The sequence below is a fragment of the Amblyraja radiata genome, chromosome 5 (assembly GCF_010909765.2).
Source record: "Amblyraja radiata isolate CabotCenter1 chromosome 5, sAmbRad1.1.pri, whole genome shotgun sequence".
Taxonomy (NCBI): Eukaryota; Metazoa; Chordata; class Chondrichthyes; order Rajiformes; family Rajidae; genus Amblyraja; species Amblyraja radiata.
This window is the reverse complement of record NC_045960.1, coordinates 33153698-33176803: the sequence shown is the minus strand read 5'-3', so window position 1 is coordinate 33176803 and position 23106 is coordinate 33153698. Positions and strand designations below refer to the sequence as shown.

General features: G+C 43.5%; 1 protein-coding gene across 2 annotated transcripts in view; it reads left to right on the top strand.

Annotated features, from left to right (window-relative positions):
• Positions 1–21252, top strand: part of LOC116973173 (interleukin-22 receptor subunit alpha-2-like) — a 35574-nt gene extending 14322 nt beyond the window's left edge. The window contains exons 3-8 of one of the 2 annotated variants that reach the window (XM_033020978.1): positions 1470–1639; positions 3569–3717; positions 6493–6643; positions 13832–14041; positions 18747–18859; positions 20445–21252. In XM_033020978.1, the coding sequence (XP_032876869.1) occupies positions 1470–1639; positions 3569–3717; positions 6493–6643; positions 13832–14041; positions 18747–18859; positions 20445–20861 (1210 nt within the window). In that variant the 3' untranslated portion in view covers positions 20862–21252. The remainder of the gene's footprint in view (positions 1–1469; positions 1640–3568; positions 3718–6492; positions 6644–13831; positions 14042–18746; positions 18860–20444) is intronic. The other variant, XM_033020979.1, reaches the window with a different exon arrangement.
• The last annotated feature ends 1854 nt before the right edge of the window (positions 21253–23106 follow it).

The window sequence follows — 23106 nt, the reverse complement described above, 5'->3', positions numbered from 1 at the left end:
ATAACTGGGGACGGAGGAGACCCGGCTGTTGAGCTTCATCCGAGCAGCATACGGGAAACCACATTAACTGAAGGAGGAACTAGTATGGAAAATCTACCTTGGGAGCAGATTGGTGGAGATGGGAAATTGAGTATAAAGGATGGCATTGTTGCAAGAGGCAGGGTGGGAAATTTCAAGGTAGCTGTGGGAGTCAGTGGGTTTATATTAGACATCAGGAGATAGTCTGTGCTCTGTAATTGAGTCGGAGAGATCGAGAAAAGGGAGAGAGGTGTCGGAGATAGTCCAGAGGGCAGGGTGGAAATTAGTGGTAATGTTGATGAAGTCAACAAGTTCTGCACAGATGCAGGACACGCAGACCCAATGCCGTCGATGTTGCAAGGTAAAAAGTTGGGTATTGGTGCCAAGGTATAGTTGGGACAACATAACCAACATAAAATCAGGCATAACTGGGGCCCATGCCTTTGACTTGAAGAAAGTATCAATAGTCAATAGTGAAATGATTAAGGGTGCAAATAGATGCCTCCAGGCAGGAGAGAGTGTTAGTTAATGGGAACTAATGGGTCTGTTCAAGGATGAACAGGAGACCCCTCAATCCTTCCCGGTGGGGAATGGAAGTGTAAAGGGACTGAACGGTCAGGGTAAAGATGAGGCAATGGTAGCCAAAGAATGGGTAGTCATTGAAGTGGACAAGGGGGACAAGATAGGATCAAGGTGTTTCAAGGTCAGTTCGGTGAGGCAGTGACTGGCAGAAACGATGGGTTATTCAGGGCAGTCCTGTTTGTGGATTTTGAGAAGGAAGTAGAAACTGGCCATGTAGGGTTGGACAACTAATGGCCCTGTCCCACTTGCGTGTCCTTGGCGCGCAAATTACGTGACCGTGTTGAAGCGCGCAGGCATCGTGTGGCCGCGCGGGGCCAGTCCCACTGAGAAGCGCGGAGGGGTATGGAGTTGTGCGCAGTATCGCGCGGCGCTCCGAAAGTTTGTAGCGAACAAAATCTTCGTGCGCCACCGGCCTGTCGCTTAACTGATGGCCAAAGTGGGACAGGCCCAAGACCCTGGCGCGACACAACGTCTCACCTCCAGAAGCAGGCAAACGATCGCCGAACTCGGCCTGGGGCTCACGGCCGTTGTGGGTCTGGTCCTCCCCCACTTCTACTACCAGAGCGGGGCGAAGAAAATTGAAGATAGACACAAAATGCAGGAGTAACTCAGCAGCGATTGGAGAGAAGGAATGGATGATGTTTTGGGTCAAGACCCTTCTTTCAGACTGAAGAAGAGTCTTGACCCGAAACATCACCCATTCCTTCTTTCCAGAGATGCTGCCGGTCCCGCTGAGTTACTCCTGCATTTTGTGTCCATCTTCAAATGACGTCACGCGCTCCAGATGGCTGTGCGGACGCTGTGGAGGGGAGATCGCAACATGATCTGTGATGGGTGTGAATTATCTCATAGAATCTCTTGTTTTTCAGATATGACGTTTGGAAGTCGGTTTGTTCAAACATTTTAACACATTATTGTGATCTCAGTAATGTTTTTGTAGCTCAAATAACAAGTGGTTATTATACCAAAGTTCAAGCATTCACAGCATCACAGAAGTCACAGATTGTTCTGACTAATCGGTTCACTTTTGGTCAAAATGGTAAGTTGGAATTTAAAGGATAACTCTGTCATTGTCTCTTGATCAAAATCTGAAGTTACTGCATAATTTTTTTTTTAAGGAATAATAGCATATCGGTTGGGTTTGGACGCAAGGAAAGGAGCTTTTGAATTATTAACGCATTTGATTCTATTCTCCTTTTTAAAAAAAATGTTTCCTTAAGAATTCCATAAAAGATCTATAAAATATCAGTTGTGACTTAACATGTATCTGTTGTGTCACTTTTGAGCTGGTTTCTTATTAGATATAATAAAACTAAAGGTAGACAGAAATGCTAGAAAAACTCAGCGGGTGAGGCAGCGTCTACGGCATGAAGGAATAGGTGACGTTTCGGGTCAAGACCCTTCTTCAGACTGATGCGGGCGGGGGGGGGGATGCGGGAAGAAGAAAGGAAGAGGTGGAGACAGTAGACTGTGGGAGAGCTGGGAAAGAAAGGGGAGGGAAGGAGGGAGAAAGCAAGGACTACCTGAAATTGGAGAAGTCAATGTTCATACCGCTTGGGTGTAAACTACCCAAGCGAAATATGAGGTGCTGCTCCTCCAATTTGCGGTGGGACTCACTCTGGCCATTGAAGAGGCCCAGGACAGAAAGGTCGGATTCGGTTGGGAGGGCGAGTTGAAGTGTTAAGCCACCGGGAGATCAGGTTGGATAATGCAAACTGAGCGGAGGTGTTGGGCGAAGCAATTGCCAAACCTGCATTTGGTCTCACCGATGTAGAGCAGTTGACACCTAGAGCAGCGGATGCAATAGATGAGGTTGGAGGAGCTGCAGGTGAACCTCTGCCGCACCGAGAAGACTGTTTGGGTCCTTGGATGGAGTCGAGGGGGGAGGTAAAGCGACGAGTGTAGCATTTCCTGTGGTTGCAAGGAAAAGTACCAGGGGAAGGGGTGGTTTGGGTGGGAAGGGACAAATAGACCAGGGAAAGCTAAAAGGGGAGGAGATGGGAAGATGTGGCCAGTGGTGGAATCCCATTGGAGGTGGTGAAAATGTTGGGGGATTCTCTGTTGTATGTGACGGCTGGTAGGGTGGAAGGTGAGGACAAGGGGGGAAAAAGCAGGAACGGGGGCACTGATTTTAGGTGATCAGCCATGATCATATTGAATGGTGGTGCTGACTCAAAGGGCCGAATGGCCTACTCCTACACCTATTTTTCTATGTTTCTATGGTAAGAAAGTTAGTAATTATGCTTCAGTACCAGTGGTTTATAATTTCATTATAACATTGCAATAAAATAATGAGCCCCACCTAAACTAGACCTGTGGAGGCCAAGGCATTGGGTACGTTTTAAGTGGAGATGGATAGGTTCTTGATTAATAAAGGTGTCAATGGTTACGGGTAGGAGATGGAAGGATGGGGTTGAGAGGAGAAAAATAGATCAACCATGATCGAATGGTGGAGCAGACTCAATGGGCCGAATGGCCTAATTCTGCTCCTGTGTCTTATGGTTTTATAATCTAAAAAAGGCTATAATTGCATTTGTTATCTGACACACTAAATGTGCCCACAATTCTGTGATAATTTCCAACAGCTATGTCCCTGCACAGAAATAACTGACATTGAGGCCAAATAAAGATACAATAAAGAATATTTCCTCAAGACTGGGATTATAATTTATCAGGGTTAGGGTAGAAAGATTTATCTCCGGCTAACTTTCCATCCATAACCAGTGATTTTCAGCACTGGCAATTTCCCCTCATAGCTTTGTGTATTTTAGTTACTTATTTAAAAATTAACTGATTAATAAACGTGATTGATTTCAAATGTGTTGCCCAAACTAAGATAATTGTCCTACTCGTTGAAACATAATTGAGCTATTCCTCCATTGGCATATGACGATGTTAGCTCAGTATTTATTACAATTTTCATGTGACAATTATTGTGTGTTCATAATTGTAACTTTGATTTCTACAGCCACCTTAAGCCCTCCCACTGTATTGCTTGCAGCTAATGGCAATAACTTAATAGTGGAAGTCAAGTATCCAGCTCTAAATTCCATATCAAGCAATGTGCCTTTCAACCTTTTATCATATAATGTATGCTGCTTGTACGGCCATGGACAGGTAAGACTTTTTAAAAACTATGTTGGGAGGTCATGTTGTGGTTATATAATAGGTTGGTGAGTCCGCATTTAGAGTATTGTGCTCAGTTCTGGGCACCATGTTATAGGAAAGATGTTGTCACGTTGGAAAGGGTACAGAGAAGACTTATGAGGATGTTGCCAGGACTCGAGGGTCTGAGCAATGGGGAGAGGATGACTCTATTCCTTGGAGTGCAGGAGGAGGAGGGGTGATCTTATAGAGGTTTATAAAATCATGAGAGGAATAGATCGGGAAAACAATGGAAACATTGAAAATAGCTGTAGGAGTAGGCCATTTGGCCCTTCGAGCCAGCATTGCCATTCAATATGATCATGGCTGATCATCCAAAATCAGTACCCTGTTCCTGCTTTCTCCCCTTATACTTTGATTCCGAAAGCTGCAAGAGCTATAATCTAACTCTATCTTGAATACATGGGTAGACGCCTAGAGTCCCTTGCCCAGAATCTGATGTTTTGAGTCAGCATGCTTTATTCCGACAGATAAATGTTTAACAGGCCAGAAACATGGGGGGAAACAAAATAAAAATCTATTCAAGTTAAATAACTTAGCATTGTAGAGGCCTGGACAAGGTCAGGAAAAGGCCAGATGCCAGGCAGGTTCAGAAGTCGTTTAATGAATCCAGGCAAACACACAGAACGCCCCTAGGTAGATAGCGGGAAACCCCGTGGGCAGACTACCATCCCTGTCCCTCAAGAGCCGAGGGTAATGACCCAAGTAGTGGCCTAATCCCCAGGTACCGCCACAGCATTTGTATTTGGCAACTTATTATGTTGGAGCAGTTTGTTTAGAAATCCTTTCGCTCCTTTTCTTTTCAATTGGCTCTCTATGTTCATGTTATGAAACATTTTGATTTAATGTGGAAAATATCAGCACGGTAATTCCATTATTGTTGAACAGTACTGCCTCATTTTGTTGTTGCTGATTTTAAACTTGTATTAACCTAAAATCTTCTTTGTTTTTTTGTCATCGCTACTTGACCATTGTTTGACTTTTTAACTGTCTCTTAGCTTATGATACATGAATAACAGTCCACCAGTTGTAATTTGAAGTCCCAGCAAGTGAAGCCATGAAACTGATGATTTGTGGGCAAAACATTGGGGATAGCCATCGGTTATTCTAAAGTGTGTAGGAAGGATCTGCAGCTGCTGGTTTACACCAAAGATAGACACAAAATGCTGGAGTAACTCAGCGGGTCAGTCAGCATCTCTGGAGAACATGGATTGATGAAGTTTTGGGTCGGGAGCCTTGTTCAACTTGATTTACCAAGATTGCGCCCAATCCAGGCGACTATTTGCCTGCGAGTCACAGAAGCAGATCTACAATCACATATTACAATCGCTCCACACTTTAAAATTTCTATACCCTGTGAATGGCTCGACTGTGATCATGTATTGCCTTTCCATTGACTGGTTAGCACGCAACAAAAGCTTTCTCACTGTATCTCGGTACACCTGACAATAAACTAAACTGAGAAAAGGAATAGGTGACGCTTTGGTTTAAGACTCTTCATCAGTCTGATGAAAGGTTGCTCGAAAGCAGGGTTCGTCAACCTACGGCCCACAGGCCGAATCCGGCCCGTCACCCGAAATCATCCGGCCTGCAGGCGTAACACAAAATACACACCACCTATCCGAGAGTAGTGTACACGCACACCCACACGCAGCCCCCCCCCCCACCCATATCACACCACCTGCCGACACTCTCTCTCCGTCCCTACCCTCCCACCCCCTCTTCCATCCTCCCGACCACCTGGAGTGAAAGCGCCCCCCTACCTTGGTGCCGCGGCATGTGTGAAACCGAGATGGGCTGAGAGCGGTTTCCTCGAGAGCCCAGTGGCAGGTGTGCTGGAGGAAAGCGAATCATCAGCGGGGTCGGTGAGGAATTCCGCCCTGGCCACAGTGTTGCACTTTGTCGCGGGGATCATTGCCTTTTTGTTACATTTTTGTTGCGATTTAAAAGAAAAAACTATAATTAAATCATTATTAACGATGGCAATAGATGTGGCCCGCCATCGGCTCACAGACATGGTTCCTGGCTCCTATGCAGAACTAGGTTGCCGAACCCTGCTCTAAAGTTACTGTCCCCCTCCTCCCCCCCCCCCCCCCTCCCTGCCCATGCCATGCTGTATGGATCCAGCATGACTTCCAGTGCAGAATCCCATTGGGACTCCAGCCCCCAGCACCCTCTTTGAGTGATCCAGCTCAGTGCACAGATGTCTTAGGACAGGCACCTGCTTGCACTTGCAAACCCATCTGAAAGGCCATAAGCCTCATCCTCAGGCTCATATCCTGTCAAAGTGGCAGGTATGAACTGGTCCTTTTGAACATTTGTCTTTGACATTAACTAACATTCTCTAGTGTTCTTTCTCAGTAAAATGAAAGATTTTAATGTGAAGAATTTAAAAATAAAACTTGAAGATATACCTGAAATTACAATTCTTAAAACGTATTCAGATATATCATCACAAATGCACAAATGCAACAGCAAAACACTGGATGCTAGAAATCTGGGGGGAGGGGAAGGCAAAGCATTGGAAATATTCATCAGGTGAGGCAGCATCTGGGGTGAGAAAAATATTGGAGATGACAATTAGGATCCATGACTTGTTTACTTGAACTGTTCATTTTGTTTCTTTCTCTGTGCTGTTGGCGGTACTTCTGACCATACCACACTGTGAGGTATTTCACCAGGATGTTATTTTGCTGCCTGACTGATACAACATTCAATTTGTTCCAGGTATGTAAGAAATACCGAAGCCAAAAGCTGCATTTTCAAGTCCTCGAAGGAGAAGTTTGCGTATTTGCTGAAGTACATGCATTGAAATTTGATCTAAAGGGAAATAAATCCGAACAAGCCTGTTTGGAAATTCACTCGAGTAACCTGTCAGGTACATTTTTAAGCTTATTTGTTGCTGAAATTGAAATGTAGTTCCATATTTTCCGTGCATCCCCATCATGCACAGTTCCAGCAGCAGACTTGCAAACTGTACCAAAGGTGGATGTCGAATGGCAACAGACAAGTTGCTAACATTGATGCCTGGATAGAGTGGATGTGGAGAGGATGTTTCCACTAGTGGGAGAGTCTGAAGGGGCTGTCCCACTTGGGCGACCTAATCTGCGAGTTTAGAAGAGTGTCTTCAACCTTCAAATTCGCAGCATGGTCGACACGTGGTCCTAGGAGGTCATATGAGGTAGCTGGAACTCTGTTTCATGCTCGAGGGAAGTTCCCGAATACTCGTGGCCTCAGCTAGGTTGCGAAAATATTTTCAGCATGTTGATAAATCTTCCGCGAGTAAAATTTGGTCGGCATGGGTCTTTTTAACTCATCGTACAGTGGAGTGGGGTCGCTATTTAGTTACAGGCAGACGAGCCCCCCCCCCCCCCCCCCCCCCCCCCGCGGTCGGTTGATGCAGCTCGCGGTTCGGTCGATCCAGCTCGCGGTTTCAACGCGGCCAGTCGATCCAGCTCGAGGCTTTCCAGGCGAATGCCCTCGAGCTTGAAAGCCACTCCCTAGCCTCGCACCAACATATTGTGATATCCTGGTCTGATCCCGAGGTTTCGTTTTTTGGCAAAGTATTACTAAAATTTTGATTAAAACGGGAATGATTAAACAAGAGAGTAAATTAGCAAAATGGATTAAAAGAGCTATTACAAGAATATATGTATATTAAAAAACGAAAATCTAATCTGAATATTGGTGTCCTGGACACAGAACAAGCAATTAATTGTGTAGAATGAGGGAGGGAGCAACAGATTTGTTGAACAAATATTCTGAATCTGACCAGTGGATAGTGAGAAAGGTAAGCTAAAACAGTGGGAACTAAGGGGGAAGGTTATTGCCATTATTAATTTAGATTTTTAGTTTTGGATATTCAGCTCGGAAACAGACCCTTTGGCCCACTGAGTCCGGGACAACCTGTGATCCCCACAAACTAGCACTACCCTACACACACAAAGAATAATTTACAATTCAATTAACCTACAAACCTGAACGTTTTTGAGTTTGGGAGGAAACGGGAGATTTCATAGAAAACCCACGCCTTCACGGGGAGAATGTTCAAACTCCGTACAGACAGCCGTTCTCAATTGTCCTTAGTCGGGATCAATCCCAGGTCTCTGGCACTGTAAGGCAGCAGCTCTACTGCTGCGCCACTGTGCCACCCTAGAGCACCTGTAAATACCTTTGTTATAATAGATGAACTCATTGTACTATAGAGAGCCAAATGCTGTGGGCCCGTTGGCCTATATCCTACGTTCCAGAAGTGAACAACAGAACACTGTGTAAACCATAAAATAATTAGGGAGTTTACTAATTATATTTTACTGAAAGGCAAAAATGCTTCAAAATGGGAATTCTGAGGATGATGGACATCAAGTTGGACAATGGGAACACGGAGGATGTAATGTATTTGGATATCATTAATGGTTTATTTGGATATCATTGTATTTATCAATGTATTTGGATATCATTAATGGTTTATTGTTCTCACGTGTTTAGTTTAGATTTGTTTATTGTCATGTATGCTGACTATGGAGAAAAGTTGCATGTTAATCAGTTTGTGGAAAGACTATACCTGAATACAATCAAGCTGCCCACAGTTTACAGTTAAAGGATAAAGAGAATAATGTTTATTGCAAGTTAGTCCGATTAAAGAGGGTCTTCAATGAGGTAGATAGTAGTTCAGCACTGCTCTCCAGTTGTTGGTAGGATGGTTCAGTTGCCTGAAAGAAACTGGAAAGAAACTGTCCCTGAATCTGGAGGATTGCTTTTTCACACTTGAATACCCCTTGCCTGTTGGGAAGAGGAAGTGGCCGGGGAGAAACTCGTTCTTGATTATGCTGCTGGTCTTGCCAAGGCAGCGTGAGGTGTAAATGGTCAATGAAAGGGAGGTTGGTTATGTGATGGTCTGCACTGTGGCCACAATTCTCTGCAATTTCTTGTGGTCATGGATGGAACTTGTAAAGAAGTCAAGTCTGTCACACTTGTAACTTTACTGAGTATTTAATAAAGGCACATGTAAGGCACGTCCCAGTACTGACTGCATCTAGTCTTCAGGCGTACTGGAACCAGGGGAGGAGCAAGGGGAAGATATCACAATTATACTGGGATAACTAAGGCGTGGTTAGTGGTATTGAGGTAGCTACATTATAGGTTGCATGCATAAACCATCTACATCCTTTCCCTTAGAAATCTAAAATAAAGTTAGAACAGTGGCAGTGTGATTATACAACACATGCAAATTTAGGCGAAATCACCATAGCGGACAGGAGGCTTGACAACCCGACCCGAGCGTGTGCGCATAGCACCATCACCCTCCCCACCAGATAGAAGAGGAGGCGGAGCGGTAGCAGGCGGGAAGGAGAAAGCAGGAGGAGACCCAACCGGGAATGCGGGAGGTGACCCAGGAGGAGGAGAAGGAGAACGAGCAGGGGAGGAAATCATCCGCCCGGAACCAGGAAGCGCAGAAGGAGGAGAATGCGGCAAGCGAATGGACCGGGGCATGCAGGGAGCAGCAGGGTAATTAGTAATAGCAGGCTGGAAGCGCAACGGAGGAGCGTAAGGAGCCGCAGGAGGAGGCTGTGGCTCGTTAACGGCCAACAGGTGCTGACGGCTCCGACGGTAGACAGCTCCATCAAAGCCACCAGGTAAGATCTCGGGGAGTCGTCCACACCAACAACGGTCGCGAGTCGGGAGTATCCGGTGGCTGTCTGCATGCGGACGACCTGGCCAGGCAGCAGTGGTGAGAGCGGGCGGCAGGACTTGTCGTGAGAGCGGAGCTGTACCTCATGTTTGTGATCGATCCGTTGCTGAACGGCGGCAGACTCGAGGACCTTGGGTATCAGGGATTGTTGGGCGATCGGCATCGGTGGGTGCAGCACGCGGGACATCAGGCACTGGGCAGAGGATCGCATGGTAGGGTCTCGAGAGATATTGCGGAGGTTGAGTAGACCCAGGTAAATATCACAATTGGAGAGACGAGACTGCTCGAGTAAATTCTTGGCACTGCGGACAGCTCGCTCGGCCAGTCCGTTGCTCTGCGGGTACTCAGGGCTGCTGGTATAATGGTGGAAGTTCCACTTGACAGCGAAAGCCTGGAATTCCGCGCTGGTGAACTGACGGCCGTTGTCGGTCTGTAAGCGGACCGGGGACCCGAAGGTAGCAAAGTGTCTGCGCAGCTTGCTGATAACCATCTCAGAAGTGATAGCAGGGAGAAGGTCCACCTCGAACCAATTGGAGTATGAATCAACCAACACCAGGTAGTGCTTGCCTCGCCATGTAAAGAAGTCAAGTCTGTCACACTTGTAACTTTACTGAATATTTAATAAAGGCACTTGTAAGGCACGTCCCAGTACTGGCTGCATCTACTCTTCAGGCGTACTGGAACCAGGGGAGGAGCAAGGGGAAGATATCACAATTATACTGGGATAACTAAGGCGTGGTTAGTGGTATTGAGGTAGCTACATTATAGGTTGCATGCATAAACCATCTACAGAGCTGTTCTCAAACCAAGTTGTAATATACCTCGATAAAATGCTAAGATGTATATTTAAATCCCTATGATTTATTGCCATAACAGCTGGGAAATTGTAATTAATTAAATAATATTGCATGTAACGGTATTATTACTGAAGTGATATGGAAATCTAGTCAATCTAGACAATCTGTCAAAAAAAAAACACATCTGGTTCACAAATATTTGCTGTCCATAATCAGTTGTGTGTTGTTGGCTCAAGAGGCAATTCAAAACCCTCAATATAAGATGATGGGAATGGGTGAAAAATATTGACTTGCTTCTGGCAACAGTATCCAGTCATGAGAATGTCTGCTTCCTGCATGATGTTGAGTCACTCTTTTGATGGAAAGATATAGCGCAATCCTATCTCAAATCTATAAAATTCCACTGTAAACATTTGCCACATCTTCAGGTCCGAAAAGCAAAAGCTACTGATTGCGCAAATCTGAACTAAAAGCTAAAATACTAGAACATTCAACATATCAACTAACTCGAATATCTTGTGTCTGTTCATTCTTGACCAACATTAGGAATAATTGTTACCGGGCATGTTTAGCTTATTTATTGTCACCTATGTCGAGGTGCAGTGAAAAGCTTTTGTTGCATGCTAACTGGTGTACCAAACTGCCCTGCAATAAAACAAATGCTGGGAGTTTTTTTTTTCCCCCTCCCACCCCCAGCCCTGGACTTCCAGCACAAAACTCCCAGAGCTGTGTGTAGGAAAGAACTGCAGATGCTGGTTTACACCGAAGATAGACACAAAATGCTGGAGTAAAAGACAGCATGTCTGGATAGAAGGAATGTGTGATGTTACGGGTCAAGACCCTTCCCTTGAGTTCTGTCCCAATGTTCCCATGCGTAGCAGGTTGAGGTCAGCAAGATTTCCCCTTAGCCTCTCTTGTAAAGTTAAATATTGTATATGTCAAATGAATTTGCACTCAGATTTCCTCACCTGCACACAGATTGCCTCTACTAATACAACTGCAGAAATTAGTTGGAGATAAAGATGACATTTGACTCAAGGATGTCTTGAGTATCACGGTTATAATTGCTGCAAATTTCATGGGCTCTAAAGAGGAGACATAGGGAGTGCAGATGCTGGAATCGGGAGCAAAAAACAAACTGCTGGAACTGCTGAACTCAGTGGATCGAGGAGAATTTGTGGGGCCAAAGGGAAGGTCAACATTTCAGGTCAAAACTCTACATCACATCTGAGATTGTAGAGGGAAGATGGCCATTATATAGAATAAAGAACGAGGGGTGAGTCCGAGGCTAGTAAGTTTGTGTTTAGTTTATCGGCACGTGTACCGAGGTACAGTGAAAAGCATTTGTTGCGTGCTATCCATGCTGTACGGTGCATCTGTACAGCGCATCTGTAGAATTTGTTGAGAGCTGTTTGGAACATGCCAAACTTCCTTAGCCTTCTGAGGTAGAGGCATAGATGTGCTTCTTTGTCCATTGCTTCAATGTGCGTAGAAGAGTAGTGAGAGATTGGATCCAGATAAGGGATGGAGCGATGGACAGATGGAACCAGGTGGGGGAGTGGATAGGAAATATGAACCAAAGGGAAAGAAACATGGGTGGATATGTTTGTGGGTGAAGGACAGGTGTAACAAGGTGGTTGAGGGTGGGGGAAGTCTGACTAATGAGGAATGGGGAGATGGAAAAGGTGATCAAAGGGAAGGAGAATCTGGTTGCACACTTGGGTGTCTGTTGGAAGCAGAAAAAATACCATGGGATGTGAATTAACTGGAATTGAAAACATTCAATGTTCATATCCGTGGGTTGTAGGCTATCCAAGTGGAATATGTAGTGTTGTTCTAGCTTGTGTTTGGTCTTCATGTGGCGACAGAGAAGGCAGCTGACAGGGAGTTTTATGTGAGAGTGGAAAGGAGAGTTGAAATGGAATATATCCGGAAGCTCGAGGTAGATCGAAATAAGGTGCTCTGCAAGACAGTCGTGTGTTCGACACTTGGTCTCACCAATGTAGAGGAGGCCACATTGTGAGCACAAAATGCATTTAATTTACCATTTTGGAGGAGGCTACCATGAATCGTTGTCTCTTGTGGAATGAAGGTTTAGTTCCTTCGATGCTAATGGGGGAGGTTTTGAAGTGATATGTACATGCTTATCTTGGACAAAACTGCTGATGGGGCCTACGGCCAGACTATTCCTCCAAACCCACTGTCAGCCATTTTCGGTACCCCTCCCAACACCAACCTCTCTGTTGCGGTAAAACGGGTTCTAGCTTTTACAACCTTGTTAGCCCGGAGACTGATCTTGCTTAACTGGAGGCTCACCTGTCCCCCGACACACGCCCGCTGGATTAAGGAGATGCTTTACAATTTAAAGCTTGAAAAACTTAGGTTCTCTCTCAAAGGCTCTACCAAGACATTCCTAGATACATGGAACCCTTTCTTGGAACTTGTTAACTCTCTCAACTTGACCCCGGACTCGGTAGAGGACTGAGTGCTCTCCACCATTGTTCTGCTCTACTGCAGCTGCTCTCCCCTTAACCCTCCCCACACTTATTTATTTAATTACTTACTTATTTACTGTTATTAGTGACCCCCCCTTTTTTTTTTTAGTACTTTTTGTTTTGTTTCTCTTACCATATTTGTGTGGATGTGTTTGTATGTGAGTGTTGTTTGTCCCCGTTTGGTTCCGACCTGATTCGGGTGGGTTGAAGGTGGGTAAGGGTAAGGGCTTTGAGGGTCGCTTACATACTGTTGCACAATTATGCCTTGACTGTCACTGTCTGTTATCATTGTATGTATGCAAATTGCTGTGAAATTCAAATAAAAAGATTTAAATCAAGAGGCTGATGGGGTTGCCAAAGTCAGTAAGATCCACTCTAGCTGGCTGTGTGGAAATGATTGCTCCTTGATCCCATTTTATATTCGGTAATGGTCACTTATGTTTTTCAGTTTTGCCTCCCTTGACACTTCCTTTGAACTTGTCTGAATTGCATCTGTAGGTCAGATTACAATCAAAGAAACTTTGAGTATTGTCAAAGAAAATTGAGTGTTCTTTGGACTTGTGCACGGTTAATTCTAAAGAACCTTATTTGGAAGGTAAAACTGGGCTCAGCTGTGCCAAACCATTTGAAGACAAAGATGTGTTTATGATGTGTAAGAAAGAACTGCAGATGCTGGATAAAATCAAACGTAGACACAAAATGCTGGAGTATCTCAGCAGATGAGGCAGCATCTATGGAGAGAAGGAATGGGTAATTCTGTCTTCTCTCCATAGATGCTGCCTCACCCGCTGAGTTACTCCAGCATTTTGTGTCTACCTTTGATTTTATCCAGCATCTGCAGTTCTTTCTTACACATTTTGTGTCTACCTTTGGTGTGGTTATGATGATCAGTTCTCTCTCCTAAAACCATGATGTGGGAGGAATACTTGGGATAGGAAATGTAGATCTGCTTCAACTCTGACTGCAGCAGCTCTGACTGAAGACAAAGAATGATTTTCACATGGCCAGTACACCAACACCACTTGAAGTTCAGCCATGTGAAGGCAAGGATCATTCATAAATGCCATACAATATTTTGACAGATTCGACCAACTTGACTTGGCCATCCCCCTTAAGGTATGAGGACAATATCACTTCTGACATTTATGACCAGGATTACGATGATGATTACGATGATTACGATGATAATGATGATGATGATTACGATGATGATGATGAAGTGTATGAGGAGGATGAGGAGGAGCATCCCCAGTACACAACGGTCTCAGATGATGATCCAAATGATACCTCAGGTCAGTTGGAATCTGGTGTTGCACCCAAATTGCAGCTAAAAGAACCTCAGTCCTCCAGAGGTGTGTAAATTCTGCTTGGGTGTGTGCCATTGCAACCAAAATGGAACACTGACATAAAAGTTCAGTGGAGCTGAATGCACTGCACTAGATTCAAAGTAGTGCAGATGAATTGCTGCTTCACCTGGGAGAAGGACTCTTTGGGTTCCTGGGTGGTGGAAAGGGAAGAGTTTTACAACAAGGTGTTACATCTCCTGCAGTTATGTGGACAAGTGATGTGGTGGCTGCAGATGGAAAATGAGACCAGGGGTTGATGAAGGGAACTCTCCCTTTTGAGATGCTGGGAGTGGAGTATGCGTTTGGTCTGGAAGGTGGTGGGGGAGATTGTTAACTGCTTACGCAGGCCATAAATGAATTTAGAGAGGATACGAGGCCAGAAGAAGGGGTCCAGAAGATTCTGGAGGCAGGTGGAAAGTCTAGCAGATTCTATACTCGTAATGGTGGGTGGCACGGTGACGCAGCGATAGAGTTGCTGCCTTACAGCGCCAGAAAGCCAGGTTCGATTCTGACTGCGGATGCTGTTTGTACAGAGTTTGTACGTTCTCCCCGTGACATGTGTAGGAATTATTTGGGAGCTCCCATTTCCTCCAGCATTCCAAAGATGTACAGGTTTGTATGGTAATTGGCTTGGTAAAATCGTAAATGTGTCCCTTGTGTGTGTAGGATAGTGCTAGTGTAAGGGGGTCACTGGTCAGCATGGACTCGGTGGGTCAAAGGGCCTGTTTCCGCGCTGTATCTCTAAACTGAACTAAACCACAAATAAATGGGCACAGAGGCAGTGGACGAAGAGCTTCATTTGTATTCCCTTGCAACATATAAGGAAGCAATTGGGCCTACCGGTTCAGTCAACTCCCATCCCAGATTCTCCCTTTGACCTAAACTTGGGGACAATTTACAGTGGGCGGAAACGCACATTGTCACGGGGAGAACTCCACGGCAGCACTGGAGATCAGGATTGAACCTGTGAGGTAGTAACTCTACTGGGCGGCCACAGTGCCATTCAATGTCACGCTGAGGGCAGAATCTATACAGGGAAGGAGAGATGAAGTTCAGGCTCTGCTGAGGTTCTATTCATATGGGATCGGGGAGGTGAAGGTGAAACTGCAGCAGAAGCTGATACTGAGAAGAGAAATGGGGATCAGAAGAAAGTGAAGGGAGAGAAAGATCCAGCCGTGTATTAGAATTTAAGACCGGTAGAATTTCAGACCTGTAGAAGTTTACGATCTTTGACTTCTGTAAGGAAGGAGGATAAAAATGTCACATTATCAAATCCCGTCAAGGAAAAACTGCATATCACCAGTGGTTGATGGTGTTGCTGCAAAAAATGGTCAAGTGCATTTGTAAGCTAATAAATCACGTTAAACATTGATCTTGGATGCTATGAGTAGAAAATTGCTCAAGAAACACCCAATGGTTTGATCATACCTCTGTTCTCGAGTGGGAAACAGTTGGATCCATGAGAATGAGCTAGAGGCAGAGATAAGTCTGGAGACACTTTCCCACAGAACCTGCAGGTGATGCAACGCCTACTTTGTCATCTCTCGGCATCCGGGAACCCAAACGGCTCTTCCATGGGTGTAAGCAGTAATTTCCTCAGCACTTCTGATCAAGTGCACAGCATTCTCTGTTCATAATACAAGAAACCAAACACAAATTGGTTGACATCATTGGATAATACATCTGTTCACTCTAGGGTGGCCCTCAGTTTCCAGTTCCCTGTCACTTTGGTCTGTGAAGCTCACCATAAACTTGGACGGCAGCTGAGTCTGTTTAGGCACATTTGAGCATTAAGGATTCACTCAAATGGAAACATTTTCAGATCTCGAGCACTCGCTCATTCACTTTTTGTTTCAGTAACAGCTCTGCATTTCACAGCTCTACCGTTTCAATTTGATTATTTTCTCTCTCTTACTGTTCTTTGCTAATCTGTTGTCCAAGCAGCATTAAGGCAAATGGCTTCACCCAATCAGCAATTTTCCTATTGTGCTGTGCATTCTCTCCCCCCCCCCCCCCCCCCTTTTCTACAGCTTTAAGCTAATTTATTTTCCCCTTTTCCCTGTTCTCATGAAAGGTCACCTTGATGAAACGGGAAATTTGTTTCTTTTTTTCCACCATTGCTGACTAACTCGTTGATTGTTTCCGGCATCTGTTCTTTATTGATTTTTCAAAATGAAACACTAGTGCACCGGTAAAAAGCATGAGGACATAAAAATAAAAAAAATGTTACTTTCTTGAAAGGGTGAACTGGTTTCTTGCTGTCCACAGTTTACTGAACAATGCAGTGACAAGGCATGATGCAATTTCAGTCTTCTCATCTAGCACGGATGCAAGGCTGGTGGGATATACGCCAAGTAAATAAAAGTTGCTTTGTACTCGCCTTTGACCAGTAGAAATAAGCAATCGGGTTACGTCACATTCCTGTGGATTTTCTTGACCCAATCCCACTGCAGTCCATGCAACTTGTTCTGTAGGAATAATGGATTTAGGAACTAAGGAACGATCCAAGGCACTAAGGCAGCTACTGACTTTTCAAATGCCACTAAGTCGTATGCTGCTCAAGCTGCATTGCTTTCTTTGTTTGACACGAGCTTCTGCCTGGGAACAGTCTTCAGCGTGCTGTTTTCATGTTGCATGGGCCGAATATGCAAAGACGCTTGCTTCTACAGTTCAATCTTAGTTGCCTACAATAAAACCTCTTCAAACCTTGACTGCAACCTGACCATTCTCTATGCGGCTATAACATTGTATTGTCACAGGCATAATTTGTTCTGCTAAGTCCTTTTAACATAAAGTTTTTTGTTTTTTTTAACATTTTGAGTTTGCTTTGTGCTGTTTGTTTTTATAAACCGCCTTACTAAACCACCTGTCTCTGTCGCTGAACAATAATGTGAATGTATATTGCGAGATAACAGGAAGATAGAAGAGCCAGTGGAATCGGCAAAGGCAGCACAGAATGACTAAATATGTACATATTATCCAAGCAGGTAGATAAATGGCAGGTGAAGTTGACAGTAAATCTGTGTGATGGTCCATATCAAAGGGGGAGAAGTTGGGTGATCCACCTCCATTAATTGAAAAAGTCCGAACATTTAACATATCCTGATGCAGGGCCTCGGCCTGAAACGTTAACCATTCCTTTGCTTCTACAGATGCTGCTCAAGCTGTTATGTTTCTTCAGCAGTTTGTTTTTGCAAAATGTTTAATGTGCCAAAAACCATTCAGAATGTCTACCAGCTAATTCTGAGCATGTGTTGAGCTTGCAGACCCCATATCCCTGCGATCAAGAAGACTACCGGCTTCCACTATCTTTGCATCCGTGCTTGTGCCTCAGTCCATCTTCTGTTGAAACCCTTATCGTTACTTTTGTAGTCACCAAACATAACAATTCTAGTTCTCTTCTGGCTGACTTTCGTTACACCATTGATAAGTCGGAGCTTATTTAAAATATGGCTGCTCATCTCTTATAACAAGGAAGAACTACTCATCCATCACCTTAGTCTTGCTATAATACATTGGCTCCCTGGAAAAAAACACATCTAAATGTTAAAATGATCCTCCTTGTTTTCAAAGTCCTTTTTACTCAATTTTCATAAGTTATATGAGCAGAATTCGGCTATAAGGCTTGTCAAGTCTACTCCGCCATTCAATCATGGCTGATCTATCTTTCCCTCTCAACCCCATTCTCTTGCCTTATCCCCATAACCCATGACACTCATACTAATCAAGAATCTATCGATGGCCGCCTTAAACATTTACATTGACTTGGCCTCCACAGCCTTCTGTGGCAATTAAGTTCAAGGATTCACCACCCTCTGACATTCTGACATCCTTACTAGACTTCAGAAATAGTCTGATCTTCTATTTTGGATCTTTGTGCATCTTACACTTTTTTTTCCTCAAAGGCTGTGCCTTCAATCATGCAATGCTAAATCTCCAGAATTTTAGAAATTCTAAATATAGAAATGTAGACATAACGACATAGCTTTTTATCACTATCTTTAATGTCACCGTCCAGCATTTAAAATTCATAATAAAACTACACCCTCTCTCATTTAACCAATTAAAAGTGTCAATAGCCTATAATGTAATGCCACCTTTGGTATCTCATCAGCTTTGTGATGATTGGTATGACGAGAATTCTAAAAGAATCTTTATAAATCAGTAGCCTTTTAGCAACAATTTGTACTTGCATAACACCAATTATTGCATAAAATATTATGAGATACTTTACAGAAAATTAACGTAACACCCTGAATACAATTTATTTGAAAATTCAGCAATCCTTTAGACCGTACCCAGACGTGGCATCGAAGGACGAGATGCCGAAGCGAAAAAGTGGAAACCAAATAACCGAATGGAAACAACGCCGAAAAGCCAATTCACTGAAAGGGCGGATCGGTTAGTTGGCTTTTCCGCAATCCGCCCATTCGGTTAGTTGGCTTTTCGGCGTCATTTCCGTTCGGTTATTTGGCTTCCACTTCTTCGCTTCGGCATCTCGTCCTTCGACGCCACGTCCGCACACGCCTTTAGACATGGTTAAATTATACTACATTGTAATTCCATCGGTGCTATTGTCTATATGTTTCAATTGTGCTAAATTGCCTTTGTTCTTATGCTGTTGGTCAACATTTCTTCCTTTGTGCTTCAGTTCCTGCAGTTGTGATTCCAACGGTATTGATCTTTGTCATTATGGTCATTTCAATATCTGCTCTAATATACTTTCTCAAATGTAAAAAGAAGCTGGCATTACCCAAGTCTTTGGTGAGTATTAATTTTTTTTAAATTGGCACTATAAGTATATAATGGTGCTTATGGTTAAGTAAAACCTAGACAACAGGATAGCTGCCAGAGCTGAAACTATTAAAGGCTGTTAGCATATAATGTGCATTTGACAGCACTAGGCCTGTGCTCGCTGGAATTTACAAGGATGAGGGGGTTCACTGAAACTTGCCAAATAGTGAAAAGCCTAGATAGAGTGAATGTGCACAGGATGTTGCCACTGGTGGGAGCATCTAGGACCAGAGGCCACAGCCTCAGAATAAATGGACGTACCTTTAGAAAGGAGATGTGGAGGAATTTCTTTAATCAGAGGGTGGTGAATCTGTGGAATTCATTGCCACAGACAGCTGTGGAGCCCAACAAATATATTTAAGGTGGAGATTGACAGGTTTATGTTCAGTAAGGGTGTTGGGGGTTATGGGAAGAAGGCAGGAGAATGGGGTGAAGATGGAAGGATAGATCAGCCATGATTAAATGGTGGAGTAGACTTCATGGGACAAATGGCCCAATTCTGATCCAAGAACTTATGAACTTAGGAGCTATAGAACCAGATACAATTATGACATTGAAAAGACATTTTGACATGGATAGACAGGAAGAGTTTAGAGTTATGGGCAAATGGGACTAGCCCAATATGCCAACTTGGTCGGCATGGATGCGGTGGGCCAAAGAGCCTGTTACCATGCTGTATAGATCTATGACCGGAGTATAATTTGTTAACAATTATTTTTATTATATTAACCATTCAGCCAGTATTATTGAGCTACTTTAAAACATATGTGGGTGCATTGGCCCCAACAGATTGCACAAAGAGAGGCAACTGCAGATCAGGCTGTGTTGTAATTTAAGGGTAAGGATGAGATATTTAAAGGGCAAGGATGAGATATTTAAACGAAAAAAATTGAGGCTGGGAGTTGGTGGTTGACAGGTTAATTGATTGATTGGTTACAGCAAAGATCAAGTGAGATTTGAAAAGATAATCAAGTTGAAGGGATATGAAGTGGAGGGCTAAATATTAAAAGCCAGCTACAAATTATTTGAGTAAAAAATAGTCAACATTTTGAAAAGTGAAAGTAGTGTTTTAATGGGTTTTTTCCTCGGAGATGCTGTACAGGATTAAATGTGTATATTGTTAAAACACAGCTCTGTAAATTGGGCTTGGGCTCTTCTATATATATTTTTCTAGGTAAGGTGAAGGGGAAAATATTTAATAAGAACCTGAGGGGCAACTTTTTACACAGAGGGTGGTAGGTGAATAGAACAAGCTGCCAGAAGAGTTAGTTGAGGCAGATACAATCACGTTTAAAAAATAATTTGGACAGGTACATGGATAGGATTGGTTTTGAGGGATATGGGCCAAACGCAGGCAGGTGGGACTGGTGTAGATGGGGCATGTTGATCGGATTGGGCAAGTTGGACCAAAGAGCCTGTTTCTATGTTGTACGACTCTTAAGTAGTAATACAGATTTTTATGCGCATTCGTTTTTTTTTTTTAATGCATGTGAAAATATTTTAAATGAGATTATTTGGCATTTAAATTTAACTGCAGTTGTCATCTAACTTCCAGGCACACATCATTGTGAATGAAAAAGTATACCATGTGATAAATCCAAAAAGTGAGGAGAGCAGCGAATGTGTGCTCATAAAATCGGAGGAAATGACGAAAGATACTGAAATCGACTTGAATCACGAGCTACAAGAGGAAGTTACATATTCTTCGGACAATGTGGGCTGTCATACAATTAATGCTGATGAAAGCAACAGCAAACTTGTAAATGCTGACTCGACTGATCTATATGCAGCTAAAATGAATATCAATGGCATAGATCTAAAGTGTGTCGGCCAAGACGATATCGAAGGAGGTATCAGTGATCAGGACAGCAGTCGCGATTCATGCCCGACACATCTTGACAGCATGAAACAAAATTTTACTCCAGCCAACTGGGGTTATGATAAACCTCAGATTCCATTGAATATGGTTTAAATAACAGTATGCATTTTACGAACTAATACAAAAAGAAAACATCTTTGCCATGGTGTGGATTAGGAATGTATTCAGTAATGAGGATGCATCTTGCTGAGCACATGAGACATTAATTTTGTTTTCATAACAGATGCTGTCATTGAACGCTCAGTCCTGCTAAAGTTCTAGGTATTTTAAGGACTGATCATACTTAAGATGCTGCTTGGAAATATTGCTGCAGGTTCTGACCACACAGCCAGAGGATAATAGTAGATTATACTTGCACATTCGCACAGTCTGAATGCTCTGTTGAATAACTAATTATTAAGTTATTTGCCTTTGTAACGGGAAGGCATTGAACCACAATAGTACACATGGTGCAGTGGAAAATAATTTTGCCTTCTAATTAAAAGGCTCGTGCATTCAAACCCCACACAAAAGATTTGAAGAAAACATCCAGTCTAGCACTTTACAAGCGTATTGAGAGAAAATGGCACCATGAATGCTGCAACTTTAAACATGATGTTGAATACAAGTTGTTCTGCTGTAACACCATTGCTGGTGTGGGGTGGGGGGGGGGGGGGGTTGGTGCTAAATGGTTTCAGACTTGTTGGGCCATATTTGTAGTATTGTGTGTAGTTCCTGTCACCCCATTACAGGACGGATGTGGGGGCATTGGAACCAGTGCAGGGAAGGTTTACCAGAACAATGCCTGGATTAGAAGATATTCGCTACAAGGAGCGGTTGGGTAGAAGGATGATTTTCTCTGGCATGCCGGAAGTTGAGGGGATACCTGATGTGCATTAAATTATGAGAAGCATCAATAGGGTAGACATAGAAACATAGAAAATAGGTGCAGTCAGAACATTATTCCTAGGATGGAAATATCATGTACAAGAGGGCATAGCTTTAAGGCAAGAGGGACAAAGTTTAAAGGAGATATGCATGGCAAGTTTTATTGTTTACATTTATGAGTCATACAGCATGCAATTAGGCCTTTCAGCCCAACTTGCCCATGCCCACCAAGATGCACCCCCTTCCATCTACACTAATCCCACCTGCCCGTCTAACCCATATCCCTCTAAACCTTTCCCATTTATGTACCTGTGCAAACATCTTTTAAATGTTACTATAGTACCAGCCTCAATTACCCCCTTTGGCAGCTTGTTCCCTATACCCACCCCCCTCTGTGGAAAAGGTTGCCCCTCACATTCCTATTAAATCATTCCCCTCTCGTAAATCTAAGTCACCAGGTTTTTGATGCCCCTTCTCTGGGTAAAAGACTGTGCATTTCCCTGATCTATTCCTCTCATAGAGATGCTGGGTGTCTGGAATATACTGTCAGGGGAGGTAATGGAAGCAGACATGATCAGCCATGATCATATTGAATGGCGGTGCAGGCTCGAAGGGCCAAATGGCATACTCCTGCACCTATTTTCTATGTTTCTAAAGGTGGCATTTGGATGGCTTTCTGATAGGATGGCTTTCAGATAGGCACATGGATATGGAGATACGCACTATGTGCTTAGTCGAGAGCTTATCCTGGAGTTATAGCACAAGGACTTTGTGTTTTAATTGTAATTTATTCTTGGCATCGTGTTCAACATTGGGGGCAGAAGGACCTGTTCCAATGCTATACTGTTCAATGTTCTAAGTGCCAATGGAAGTGATGGCTGACAAACTTAATGGCCTGCACTGAATCTGACAGACTGTGTTCTTAAGGAACTTGGTGTCTGATTACTGCATGGGGTTTACATATGAAGATGTATTCCAATACTAATTTTTTTTTTTTCTTTCCCCAAGACAACTTATTTTTCTACTATGTAATTTCCAAAGTAACCTTTAAATGGTTCTGTAGTTCCCATTAAAATTTCATTATAAACAAGTTAGCCTGCATAATATAAATAGTGAGACGCCAGAAACTGTAGATGCTGGAATCTTGCGTAAACCACAAAGTACTGGAGTAACTCAACAGGTTACTGTTTTCAAAAAAAAATGTACTTCAGATTATTGCAAGCTTACTACGTAGAGTAAATCGAGTTGAATCAGGTTCAAGTCACTAAAAGTCAAATACAAAAATCTGTAGTCGGGTATCAAAAATTAGGAAGCGTTATACAATGATAGAATACTTCTCACCGCACAACCAAGAGCCAAACATGAAGATATCCGAAAGATACTGGACTGTTGTTTTGATCCACTGTGCACAGATACTTGGGCAAAATTGTCTCCCCCATCAGGTGAGCTTGGCCAAATGGTGTGCCGATAA